Source organism: Balaenoptera ricei, chromosome X, assembly GCF_028023285.1.
Source record: "Balaenoptera ricei isolate mBalRic1 chromosome X, mBalRic1.hap2, whole genome shotgun sequence".
NCBI classification, from domain to species: Eukaryota; Metazoa; Chordata; class Mammalia; order Artiodactyla; family Balaenopteridae; genus Balaenoptera; species Balaenoptera ricei.
In genome coordinates this window covers 29966164-29980131 of record NC_082660.1, presented here as the reverse complement: position 1 = coordinate 29980131, position 13968 = coordinate 29966164, and the positions used below count along the sequence as shown (strand labels likewise).

Sequence of the window (13968 nt, the reverse complement as noted above, 5' to 3'; positions counted from 1 at the left end):
ATACTTAGTGACTAGAGGTGTACCAAGTTACTACTTTATGTTAATGTATTGAAAATCCATATTAAAATGCAAATGTTATCCTGTGAAGGATAATACTTTAAACCACTATAAGCCATTAACACATTATCAAGATTCAGTTTATCAGTTTAATTAGATGGTAATTTAGCTTGGCCCTAAGGAATTAAGTAAATTGGATGATGTGGAAGGGAAGAATCAACATAAGGCAGATCAATGAACAGGTGCATCCATACCCTTTATACAGAACACTACACATACCTGGCCTCCTGGAAGTAGGTTGTTCTTAAAGACTAATACATCCAGCTCCACCTGTTTATCTCTTTCCCTGCCAGCTTGCCTGGTACCAAAAATTCATTCTGATTTTAGAAAACAAATAGTATAGATATAAAGTATGACCTTCTGCAATATTTTATACTGATTATTTTATGTATTTATTGTGTTTTATTCTTTTTGAACCAAAGGGGTAAATTATAAGCTTAATACAGTTTGTTGATGAACTACTTCATGATCATTCTAGGATTGATCCTCCCCTTTTTTTGTTACATAACTTCACATAGGCAGTTTTCTAGATGATACAGTGAAGAGGGATGGAAGTTCCTGATAGAAAATGCTCTCTTGTCACTATTTTCTTCATCTAAGATCATGACCAATTCATGTGATCTCATTAGGCTGATTATTTAAGGTCATTCTGCACAGTGACTTAATTAAAAGCACGCAAAGCCAAGTACTGTCAGAACGCTAGTATTGCCATGCCATTTATGTGTATCCAAAACTGTGAACAGGAAAGACTAACCCCTACCTATCTCAGCTGTGTCATATTCTTGTTTTTCGTATGTCATATAATTTGAATCTTTTTTCTGTCTATGGATTAATGCAGTATTCTTTTTGCCAAATTTGATTATTTGATTTGCCTTTTTAGGTTATAATTTCTATAAATGATCAAAGAGAAATAAATACAAATAGCTCAACTGTCCATCTTATTAGAAGGAAACTTAATTTTTTTCTCTGAAGACTTTTGAGACTAGGAGAGAAAGCTACCTGTCTTAGATAACTTAAGTCTTTCCCATTACCATATTATTTATGACCCATCAGAACCCATATAAAAGCCTGTAATCCTATTGGGATTTATATACCATTGTATTATTATTTTTAAATAATTTGTAATAATTAAGAATGCCATTTTGAAGAAAGATAAGATATAAATTAACAGATTTTCATATGATAGCTCACTTTAAATTATTGATAAATAATCTTGTATTATTTTGAAGATTTGACGTATCTTTGTCTTTATTAACACTAATGAAGTAAAAAAAAATTGTTCCATCACTGCATTACTTTTTTTGTCCAGGTAGGCTAATTTTTGTTAGTTAGACTTTGAATGTGTTGACCTATTTTCTATATACCACATTTGTGTTAGATACATAGGTATTTTAAAAAAGAATATCTCATAATGATATGGCATATAGTGCATTTTTCTTCTTGAGTTTTTTTGACCTCATAACTCATAAATGAGGCAGTAACCACAACTCATTTGAAACTTTTATATTGAGGAGAGAGAAGTCCTTTAAATCATGGAGGAAAACATTTTGTTTTAAAAACTTAGATATAATGCATCATTTGTTTCAAAACAGGATTGCCTTTATTTCATGCAGTTATGTGGCCCTTCAAGAATCAAATTTTAAGTAATAAAAAGAAAGTGATAACTAAAGTTTTAGAGAAACAGAAGTTTATTAAAAGCTTTATGAGTGATACCTATGCCTACTTACAGAGCTCAAAATTTGAAGCCAGTTTTCATCTCAACTTTAGGTGTTACAAATCATAGTTTTGTCCCATAATAATCCTTTCTAAACTTCAATTGAGCTTTCAATTTGTTAATAAAAATAGGTACTTGGGGGCTTTCTTCTACATCTCTTGATTTTCACTCCCAGAAAATGAGGATAGTGTATTCTTTTGGGTATATATCATTAGAAATGAATATGAACAGAGAGGAATAAAATGAAATAGTATGGCTACAGCACTTCCATGCTAATGATGCATGAATATCTCTAATGATATAAGGTGGTAAAGAACATTAACAAAAGCAAGTTGATTTTCAAAAGGTTAGACAGGATTTGTACACATCAGGATTCAGAAGGATATAATTATTCAAGACAGAGTTAATGAAATTCAAATGAAAAGGCAAAATCTGAATATGAGTGCATGGATTTTGTATAAAGAAGAGAAAATGAACATGATACTTCCAATTACACTGATTTTTTAATAACTGTCTGAAATTTTTATTAAACCAAACTGAAAGGCATTCAGTAGATATAGTTTATTCATTACAGACCTGCATGACTGTGTCAAAAGGAATGATATATTTTAAGCGGTAGATAGTAATCTAGATCTCCAAATACCTGAGTGTCTCAGTTCACTTTTTGACAGTTTATTATAATATATGAAAATTATGATACATTTCTCTGTATTAAAAATTATTGTATCTATTAAAACTTTATAATAAATGAGAATATTCAAAATTTATAAAGCTGAACTTTCTAAAAAATGAGTTGACAGTTTCCCAATGGTGTCAAAGACTTATTTTGAAATACTCCATTTCTCATAAAAGTTCACAGGATCATCCCTTAGCTTGCCTTATTCACCTGGTATGCACCACTTCTCCTATCTATGATGACTAGATACTATGTATCAAGAGAATAGAAGGAATGAAATCCTCCAACTCTAGCCCAAAATTCTAATATTATTTTAAATGTAAAATTAGAAGTACATGTAGATTACCATTCCATTGATGATGAAGGAATAGGTGTCATGTATTTGGTCAAGATATACACACTAAACGAAACTTTGTTAAAAGGTATAATTGTGTGATATGATATAAGTTAATCTGTGTAATTCTATGAATTTGTAGTGTCATAAGTAGATGAGACATCTAAATTAGAATTATTTTGTTTTTATATTATCTAAGAAATGAGTACAAGAATCCTGGAGCTGAATGATCAAAATGAAAGCATAAATGGACCAGCTTATATTTTAACTCATCTTTGTGTAGCTTCAGTCTGGGATCCTAAACACCATTTAATTACATTACTGCAAAAATGAGGATGGTCTCGTCATAAAGGCTGTGCAGTAATAAATGGCTGTGTTAGCATGCTTATCATAAGAACTCCCCAAGAGACCCTGCCACTGAAACCGTCAGCTGACCCCATCACCAGGCAGATGGCAGTTCATCAATTCAAAACAAAGTTACTGGAAAACTAATTTTAATTACAAGAGTTTTGCTGCTTATGGTATAGACAGAAGAGAGCAGAGGTCATCTATCTTTCTGAATTTGCACTCCAAATAGTATTTATTCCTTGTTCTTATAAGGAATAGGGAAAGAGGCACTCCTGACCAAGTCCAAACAGACTCTGAGCCCCAGATGCCCATCAGTCCTAGCACTTGAATGGCAGATAGGAAAGTGTAGATGCAGGAGGAGAAGCTGGTGCTCCCTTAGATCTTCAGGCTTTCAGGAGCTCTTATTAAAGTGTAAATTTCATCCTCAGTCCTACTTATCTAGTACCTTAATAAGCAGTTTAACTTAGCAAGAATCTAGCATCAAAGAGAGGAGCTGACAGGGAGATCAGCTCGGTGCTTTGTGACCACCTAGAGGGGTGGGATAGGGAGGGTGGGAGGGAGACGCAAGAGGGAGGGGATATGGGGATATATGTATATGTATAGCTGATTCACTTTGTTATAAAGCAGAAACTAACACACCATTGTAAAGCAATTATACTCCAATAAAGATGTTAAAAAAAAAAAAACCAAAGAGACAAGCTGATGTCCAGAATTTGGAGGAGAAGGGTGCTTAATAGAAAGCTAGCTACCAACCAAAACCACTTTGTCCCTCTTGTACCTCAGTCAAGATTAGGGGAAAAAAGTATAGGAAAGTTTCCTTTTGGTATGAATATCATAGATGTAGACCCCTCACATCCCACCCCATACTTAGTTTTCCAGGAAGCTTAGAATTACATTTTTAAATCCAGTTGTAAAAAGTATTCTTTTCTTAGGGTAAAACTACCCCTCTCATGACCTTACGGCTCTTGGTCTTTCAATCTTATATTCATGGTGCTAATGTGTGTGTATCTCTTATTATAAAATGCTTCTAACACGTTTCGGAAGAGAGGATATATAAATAATAAATAACCTTTTTACTAGACTTATCATCATGCATTTTTGATCCACTTTCCAGCCCTCTGTCAGCTATAATCTGGAATCTATATGAATTCAATAGAGGTCTTTTCAATATTAAGAAGCTAAAAGAATTGTTCTTTTGTATATCTATACCAGCACACTGTCCATGAAGAATCAGTGATGGTGATGACTGAAGAAATGCCTTTGGAAATTTCTTATGTGCCTTCTACTTATCTGACTGAGATTACTCATGTCTCACAAGCCCTATCAGAAGTGGAACAACTTCTCAATGCTCCTGACCTCTGTGCTAAAGATTTTGAAGATCTCTTCAAACAAGAGGAGTCTCTGAAGGTAAAAGCAAAGCACTTTCATTCAGATTTTACAAGATCATCACATTGATCATTTGCTGTACCATAACATTTGACTTAAATGTATACCATGAAGGCATTCTGACTTAACACATGGAAATCTTAAAATACTTTACAAGATGGTTAGCTTTAGAAATCTAGTGTAGAAAGAGAAACATAAAATGGAATAGGTATTTTATAATATTTAATGTTAAGAGACATCCTAAAACAAAGGAACCCACTAAAATAATAGTTTCTTATACATTCAGGGCGGAAAGGACTCTCCAAAAAACAAGCTTTGCTAGAGAAACAGTTTACTCCCAACTGATACATTACTTGTCTTTCTTTTCCCGTAAAAGGGGAAATTAAATGAGGTTTTAAATTATATCTTTTGTATACAGTTTTAGTTTTCTATTTCCACTTATAATATTCACATTCAATTTCAAATTAGTGTCAGTATCAGTACCACAACATATGGTATCTAATTGAATAGAAAGCAATAAAATACTTTATTTAAAATCACCAGGCAAAAGCCTCCAACCAAATGCAGCTTTTTTTCAAATCACCAACTATAAGTTTATGAATTCCGAACTAAGATAAAACATGATGAAGAAGTAGGGTTTGAATTTTAGAGGGAAGTGTCTGAAGATAAATAAATGTAGCATCAAGAAAATGTACATAATAATATGTGTCTCAAGATTTTTGTGATCATACATTTCACACTCAAAATGAAAGATAATAGTATAGCCAGAGCTTGGTATTTGCCGAAGCAAATAGCATAAGATTATAGACAGAAGATAAGTTTGCTCTCAGCAGCACCTATTAGCTAAAGTATTTTATACTCTAAATGATCTCTTGGGATCTCATTCCATATCACATATTTGCATAACTATACAAATAGATAGACATTTGTTTGTCTTAGAAATCAGAGTAGCAATATCTTGAGTGACTTGAGTTTAATGTCTTACATTATATCAAATAAGCTACAAAATTATACACTAAAATAGAGTAAGGGATGCACGGATCTCTGGAACTACTCCATCATTTTGGTATGGTGCTATTTCTTATTCTCTTTGAAGTAAAAGTCAAATCACTCGTGGGTACAGTGAAGAAAAGAAACTCAATTGATAAAGGAGACATGCCAGCATGCCTGTCATAATTCACATTAACTAATTTCTCATGACAGCACAGTTTGTAAGTTCATCATTGTCATTCAATATGTAAATCACTGCTAATGAGCTAATATTCATTCCTTTCCATGTTCATGGACATATAGGTCAGGAGAGCAGTAACCCTAAACTTATTAAGTTGCCAATTGAATATCTTTGTCTTCATACCTCTTAACCTGGCACACTCAGAATGATGGGCCCCTGGCTGCACTCATAGCTAATCATTTGTTCTTTCAGATATATTTGATAGTATTAAAGCTGACAGCAATTACGATGGTATTGATTACTGTGGTTTGTAAAAAAGTATTATCGCAATTTTAATTTAATTGGATTATTGAGTCCTCATTAGATGGAGTTTGGGGCATAATTCCGTCTCACTCCCAGCATATCTCCTGCAGCAAGCAAACGGGCTTCCTACCTCTATGAGCTTTTTGAAGGGGGATAGTTTTGATCTCAGTCTTTTCAATGAATATGTACTTCCTCTTAAAGGCATTCATCATTGTCATTATCTAGTAGTAAAAATAGAAAAGCAGTGCATAAATTGTACAGCTGCTGGTTGAGAAGGTTTGAAATTAAATTGTGGTTGATTTTATTCCTGACAGATTTGCATGAATCAAATTACAGAACTGTAGTAGGTATTGCTGTGGTTTAACATACATATTTTTTAAGTACAATACAACACAAATAATGTGCAATAAGTTAAAGTAATTACTTTCTGAACAAAATATAAATAATATAGCACATATGATTTCCATAGATGTATTGAATTAGAAAGCTACCTAATCATTTTGACAAGAACTAACCAGATAAACACCTATTTACATTGTAAATCTGCATTTAATAGCTAATACATTAGCTAAGGCATACCTAGCGATGAATGAGAAACACACACAAAAGTAATATTTATCCTTATATCAAAGCCAATATTATCAATTAGTTGCTTAATTAGACCTTAGTTGCTCAGTTAGGGATTGGCATGGATAAAGGTGAATTATTAGGACAAAAATAAGAGCATGGGTTAGAATAAGGATGACAACTATGCTTTATCTTGTGCAATAAGGAGGATCAATTTGTATATAGGGCTTAGGTACTTGATAACTTGTATTAACTAATTGATGCTCCCCATAACTCTATGAAATATCTAAAATTATCCCCATTTTATAGATGAAGGAACTGAAGAAATATTAAGTAAAATAACTTGACAAAGTTGACACAGCTAGTATTGGTTGAGCAAGGATTTGAACCCAAGCCAAGTAGATTTAATCTCTGAGCTGTTAACCCCTATACTGTACCACCTTTCATGCAGTGGTTTCAAGGGTACTATGTTGAGCATAGCAAGGGTGAATTTGGGTAAAACATGGTAGAATACTGAGGACTGGTGTGGCCAGTTCATAGGAAAAATGTCCTGAGTTCTAATTCTCACTGAATCTATGCCAGTTTAAAAAGATTCCATAAAAGGAAGCAAGCATCTTTCATGTGCTTGTTGGCATTATCCTTAGTGAAATTAGTCACATAGAAAAAGACAAATATTGTATGTTATTGCTTATATGTGGAATCTAAAAAACAAAACAAATGAATGTAACAAAACAGAAGCAGACTCACAGATATAGAGAACAAACTAGTGGTTACCAGTGAGAAGAGGGAAGGGGGGGAGGGACAAGATAGGGGTAGGGAATTAAAGGGTACAAACTACTATGTATAAATAAGCTACAAGGATATATTGTACAGTACAGGAAATATAGCCAATATTTTATAATAACTTTAAATGAAATATAATCTATAAAAACATTGAATCACTATGTTATACATCTGAAACTATTATAATATTGTAAATCAACTATACTTCAGCAAGAGAAAAAGGGAGGGAGGGAGAAAGGGAGAAAGGAGGGAAGGAAATAAAGAAGGAGAAAAGGAAGGCAGGAAGAGGAAAAGAAAGGGAAGAAAAGAAAGAAGTCAGAAACGCATCATTTCAATTGTCTCATCTAAACTGATGATATTAAAGATGCTCTGGTTGAGGTGGATAAAATGTTTTGTGTCTTTAGTAGCCAGGGTGGGCGACAAGAAGTGTGGACAAATGGAGAAAGCTCACAGATGTTGACAGGACAGTTGGGCCCAATGTAGAGCTTAGATAAGATCAAGAAGTAAAGGCAGCCCTTGTTCAACCTCAACAGCACTGGGGAGAGCTTGTTGTAGCTGAAAAAGCCAAAGATCGTAAAGCAAAAGTCGTTCAGTCTCCTTTGACTGGTTCAGCTTTTATGCAGGACCCTTGAGACCTAAAAGGAATTATTAGGACAAGGCAATAATGTAAGGACTGAGGATTCATTCATTCAAACATCTTTATTAAGCACTTCATATATACCAGGCATTGCTCTAAGTTCTTAAAAAGCAGTAAACAAAACCGATGGACTCTGCCCTCATACAGCTTTTGTTATAGCAGAGGGAGACAGAATATAAGCAAACAAATGGTGGACCGTCATAAAGACTACCATTCATTCTGAGCGAGATAGGAGCCGTTGTAGGTTTTTGAGAAGATGACTGATGTGATCGGATTTATGCTTTAAAAAGATCACACTGGCTGCCCCACTGAGAGTAGAACTGTAGGGGATCAAGGGTAAAAACAAGGAGGACAGTTGAAGAACGGATGCCAGTGGCTTGGGCTAGGGTGGTAAGGAGAGATTTTCAGATTTTGGAAATGTTTTCAGAGAGAAGATAGAAGATTTATTTCTGTATACACCAGAAACTTGAGCATGGGTGTATAAAAGCCCATTCTCAGCAGATTTGGGGCTCAGGAGAATTTAGGTGTCCTGTGAACTTGGTAGAAGATCACTTGAGAAATGTAAGATTTCTTTCTTCTCATTGATAACTTTGCCTTCGGTACTCCAGTCTTGCTGTGAAGCACCGGCAAAAGTGCTGGCGACGGAGATATTATCACTCTGGTCAAAATCTTTCTCCTTTGGAATCTATTTCATCACATTTAAGTACAAATTTAATAATGTCAGTCACTTGAATGAAGACAAAACTAATGCCGTGAGCAAGCTGACTGGTTTTCTATTCTGGTATTAGGAAAGTTAGATAATAGAAGGAGGTACTGTATATACAAATCTGAACAAAATATCTGAAGGTAAATAAAATAATTAATGTTTCTGTGTACATTGTAATACAGGGCCATGCTAGATAAAGGGTTAGATTTTTCACCAGTTTAATACTATTCCAACAAAAGAATATTGTAATTATTCTAAATTAAATAATCATGGAGCATATAAAGTATCAAAGCAAAATTTGTTTACAAATGCTTTTTGAATTCTACTTAAATTTTATAATCAAATAGTTTGGTGCATGGAAAAATATGACTTTTATTAATGTATTACCACATTGTAAGAACTGATATTTTGGACTATAACATTTGGAATAATGTAGTCATTTCATGATTTCTCTGAGAAAAATCAAGTTTTTCTTTTTTTTCTTTTTCCTTTTAAATTTTAATTTAATTTTTACTTTATATTGGAGTATAGTTGATTTATAATGTTGTGTTAGTTTCGGGTGTACAGCAAAGTGATTCAGTTATACATATACATATATCCATTCTTTTTCAGGTTCTGTTCCCATACAGGTTATTAGAGAATATTGAGTAGAGTTCCCTATGCTATACCGTAGGTCCTTGTTGATTACCTATTTTATATATAGTAGCGTGTATATGTTCATCCCAAACTCCTAATTTATCCCTCCCCCCCACCTTTCCTCTTTGGTGATTGTGAAAGTCTGTGACTCCAAGCGGGTGAATCTGTTTCTGTTTTGTAAATAAGTTCATTTGTATCATTTTTTTAGTTTCCACATATAAGCGATATCATATGATATTTGTCTTTTCTCTGTCCAATTTACTTCACTTAGTGTGATAATCTCTAGGTCCATCCATGTTGCTGCAAATGGCATTATTTCATTCTTTTTTATGGCTGAGTAATAGTCCATTGTATATATATACCACATCTTCTTTATCTGTTCCTCTCTCGATGGACATTTAGGTTGCTTCCACGTTTTAGCTATTTAAATAGTGCTGCAATAAACACTGGGGTGCATGTATCTTTTCAGATTATGGTTTTCTCCAGATATATGCCCAGGAGTGGGATTGCTAGATCATATGGTAGTAATATTTTTAGTTTTTTGAGGAACCTTCATACTGTTCTCCATAGTGGTTGTAACAATTTACATTCCCACCAACAGTGTAAGAGGGTTCCCTTTTCTCCACACCTTCTCCAGCATTTATTGCTTGTAGATTTTTCATGATGGCTATTCTGACTGGTATGAGGTGATACCTCATTGTAGTTTTGATTTGCATTTCTCTAATAATTAGTGATGTTGAGCATCTTTTCATGTGCTTTTTCTCCATCTGTATGTCTTCTTTGGAGAAATGTCTATTTAGATCTTCTGCCCATTTTTTGATTGGGTTGTTTGTTTGTTTGTTTGTTTTTATATTGAGCTGCATGAGCTGTTTGTATATTTTGGAGATTAATCCCTTCGCTTCGTTTGCAAATATTTTCTCCCATTCTGTGGATTGTCTTTTCGTTTTGTTTATGGTTTCCTTTGCTGTGCAAAAGCTTTTAAGTTTAATTAGGTCCCATTTGTTACAATTTGTTAGTTTTCATTACTCTAGGAGGTGGATCCAAAAAGATATTGCTGCAATTTACACCAAAGAGTGTTCTGCATATGTTTTCCTCTAAGAATTTTGTAGTATCTAGTCTTACATTTAGGTCTTTAATCCATTTTGAGTTTATTTTTGTGTATGGTGTTGGACAATGTTTAAGCTTTTCAATTAGCACATTTATTCAGCTATAAATATATTTCCTTTTTTCAATTGCTTTTATGATTTGGGATTTATTTGATTTGCTATTTATTTTATTTGCTTGATTGATTTGCTATTTATATTTGTGAAGTACTTTACAAATATTAATCTATTTGCTATAATTGAAATCATACTTAAATCATTAATATAGTACCTCAATTTTCACTTCTCTTATAGTGAAGAGATTATAGATATTTACTGCATTATAGTTCATATTTATATGTACTTTGGTAGTTTCCCTTTATGTTTTCTACATGTCTCTCTTTTATAGGAAATTATTCATTCTTTTCTCCCAGCCATTATTTTATCAGGCCCATCAGTTGTCCTACTTTGACCCCCATGCTGCAGTTTACTCCCATCTTTGCTAAAATGTACTTTAAGGACTCACTCCGCCTCCTTCCATTCTCCTAGCAAGACTATTTTGATAATTCGTGTCCTATAAATTCTGGAAGTCAGAAACTTCCACGTTAAAACTTACAATTCATGATGCTGGTTGAAATTTTGAGGTTGCAATTAAGTTGTGTGGAGGTTTTCCTTTTATTCATGAACTATTCAAGCTGTTCTTTGACCAATTATGATGTCATTTTTTTTGATCTGTGATATATAATTACTGATTTGTTACTTATGTAAGGACAGTGCATCATCCTATGGAGAATGTTTCGACCAAAGTATATAGTTGTATTTAGGAAGTAATTTTGACATGTGGCCATAAACAATGCAGTGGGAAAAAAAATCGAAAGGACACCTTACCATAGAGCCACTAAATATAACTTTAAAAAAATTTCTTTAGAAGCTCAGAAAAAATTAATAAGTACTTTACTGCCTTTTGATTGAACACCCTTCCCAATTTGATATGTCATTAATGTAGTGCCTGGTAGCTAGATGGGGCATAAAGTGGATAAGAATTAGATTTATATAGGATGTTGCCTTCATCTGTCAGATAAAGACAAATTCCAGAGAGTGAAAATGAACTGGAGTTTGAGTCTTTGGTGCTCCAATTTCTCTTTCTCAGTTTTAAGATAGATCTACTCCCCAATGGCTGCTGTCACAACAGGTACTAATGGGTTTCTCTAATCCTTTTTTTCTTAGAAATGAAAGTTGTGTGCTCTTCTGTTGGCCAAGTTACAAAGGGTCTCAAGGCATTTTTGTTAACTAAAACTGCCTAAAGCTATTATTTCCGCCTTCTTAAAATGTGAAAGCAGTCATGCAGGATTTTATAACTCTTAAAACACATATATGTGCATTTAAGTGTACGTATATCCATTTAACTGCAGAGCTACATTTATTAAGACGGTGATACTGAGTCAGCAACAGCAAAGGATACAGTTTTTACCATTTGCAGTGGTTTGCAAATGAGCCATCTACTCCTTCTGACTTGTTCCCTCTGGTGACCAACATCCATCATACACATAACCACTAGGAAGAAAAAATATCTTGTCTGCGTTGTTCACCACTATATCTCCAACTCCTAGGACGGTACCTACCACTAATAGGCACTCAATGGACATCTGTTGAATGAATGGATGACAGTCTGGTAAATCCAGGTATGAGTCTGTCATTGAAGAGGACAGAACAATGTTAATCTACTAGTTCCAAGAATAAAAAATGATTTTTTTAATTTAAAAAAAGAAACAAAATTAGCCTCTTTTACATTATATCCAAACTCATTGAGTTAAATCATCCAGATGTGTGAATTCTAACAAACTAAGCATATATACCAGCATGGAGAAATTTGCTCTAGGTTTGTACACACTGAATTTTAAACCAATCATTTATGAAAGTGTGTGGCAAGAAACCCACAAATAATTAAAATATTAGTAATATTTTTCCTAATCACTTGGCTTGCATTATATGGTTATGGCAAACAATAGGCTAGAGTGGTTGGCAAGGCACTGGATTTGAACATAAAAGACTTAAATTTAGACACCGAATCTGACTCTTAATAGTTGTGTCCTGGGCAAGCCACATAAAATTTCTATGTCTCAGTGTTTTTAACTTTGAAATTAGATCAATGATAATACCTGTCCCAGCCTACTCAGCAGTAATATTGTGAAGATAAAGTGAAATCATGTAGGATTATATAGAAAAATTCTTGTAAAAAATGTATAATTATATAAATTTCCAATTTTGCAAAACCCGTATTACTTCATCATATATCCAAAGTCTTAAAAATTATTGTAAATTAAATTTCCATGTAAATAATCCTGCAAACAAATTGCCTTTAAGAATGTGGTGAGGGCTTCCCTGGTGGTGCAGTGGTTAAGAATCTGCCTGCCAATGCAGGGGACATGGGTTCGAGCCCTGGTCCGGGAAGATCCCACATGCTGCGGAGCAACTAAGCCCGTGTGCCACAACTACTGAGCCTGCACTCTAGAGCCTGCAAGCCACAACTACTGAGCCCACATGCCACAACTACTGAAGCCCGCATGCCTAGAGCCCGTGCTCTGCAACAAGAGAAGCCACTGCAATGAGAAGCCCGCTTGCCGCAACTAGAGAAAGCCCACGCGCAGCAGCAAAGACCCAACACAGCCAAAAATAAATAAATAAATTTTAAAAATAATGTGGTGAAACATAAAATTGCATACTTAAATGTAAAAAAAACTTTAAGTAAAATGTTAATAATAGCATAAAATATACATAAAGTTATTTCCAGATTTGGCAAGTAGCCTAAAGGTTAAAAAAAAAAAGTTTAAAGTTAAAAAAAAAAGTAGGGCTTCCCTGGTGGCACAGTGGTTAAGAATCTGCCTGCCAATGCAGGGCACACGGGTTCGAGCCCTGGTCTGGGAAGATCCCACATGCCGCGGAACAACTAAGCCCGTGAGCCACAACTACTGAGCCTGCGCGTCTGGAGCCTGTGCTCCGCAACGTGAGAGGCCGCGACAGTGAGAGGCCCGCGCGCCGCAATGAAGAGTGGCCCCCGCTCACCGCAACTAGAGAAAGCCCTCGCACAGAAACGAAGACCCAACACAGCCAAAAATAAATATAAAATAAATAAATTAATTTTTAAAAAAAAGTAAAAGAAGAGAATGCATATAGACTAAAAAACATTTGCTTTTGACAAAAACTTTGGTTAGAGAATCTTACTTACTTTCAATCATATTTACTATATTTCCAAAGCTAAGTATTACTTATTCAGGGGTAAAATTTTTCATTCTTCTATTAATTTTAGGTGCCAAATGAACAACTCATTTTTTAATATTTCTCTTGAGGATGCAGGCTCTAAATCGTTCCACGTTTCCATGCTCCATGGCTTTTACCAAGAATAGGATGCTATTTTTTAGTGTGTTGTTGTCATTTTTGTTTTATGTGGAGTTTTATTTTTCATTGAAATATGTTGAATTCATTTTTTTCCTAATTCTATTTCAGTAATTTAGAATCCTTTGTTCTGAGTTCAGAACCGTGACTTAAACTCTTTTAAAGCATTGAAGCT

The 13968-nt window shown here is 34.2% G+C and overlaps 1 protein-coding gene across 6 annotated transcripts in view; it reads left to right on the top strand.

The window, feature by feature from the left end:
• The window catches only part of DMD (dystrophin), a 2476968-nt gene that overhangs the window by 1269868 nt on the left and 1193132 nt on the right, over positions 1-13968 (top strand). For all 6 annotated transcript variants that reach the window (XM_059910880.1, XM_059910875.1, XM_059910877.1 and 3 more), the window contains one exon: positions 4342-4536. In XM_059910880.1, coding sequence (XP_059766863.1) covers positions 4342-4536 — 195 coding nt within the window. The remainder of the gene's footprint in view (positions 1-4341; positions 4537-13968) is intronic.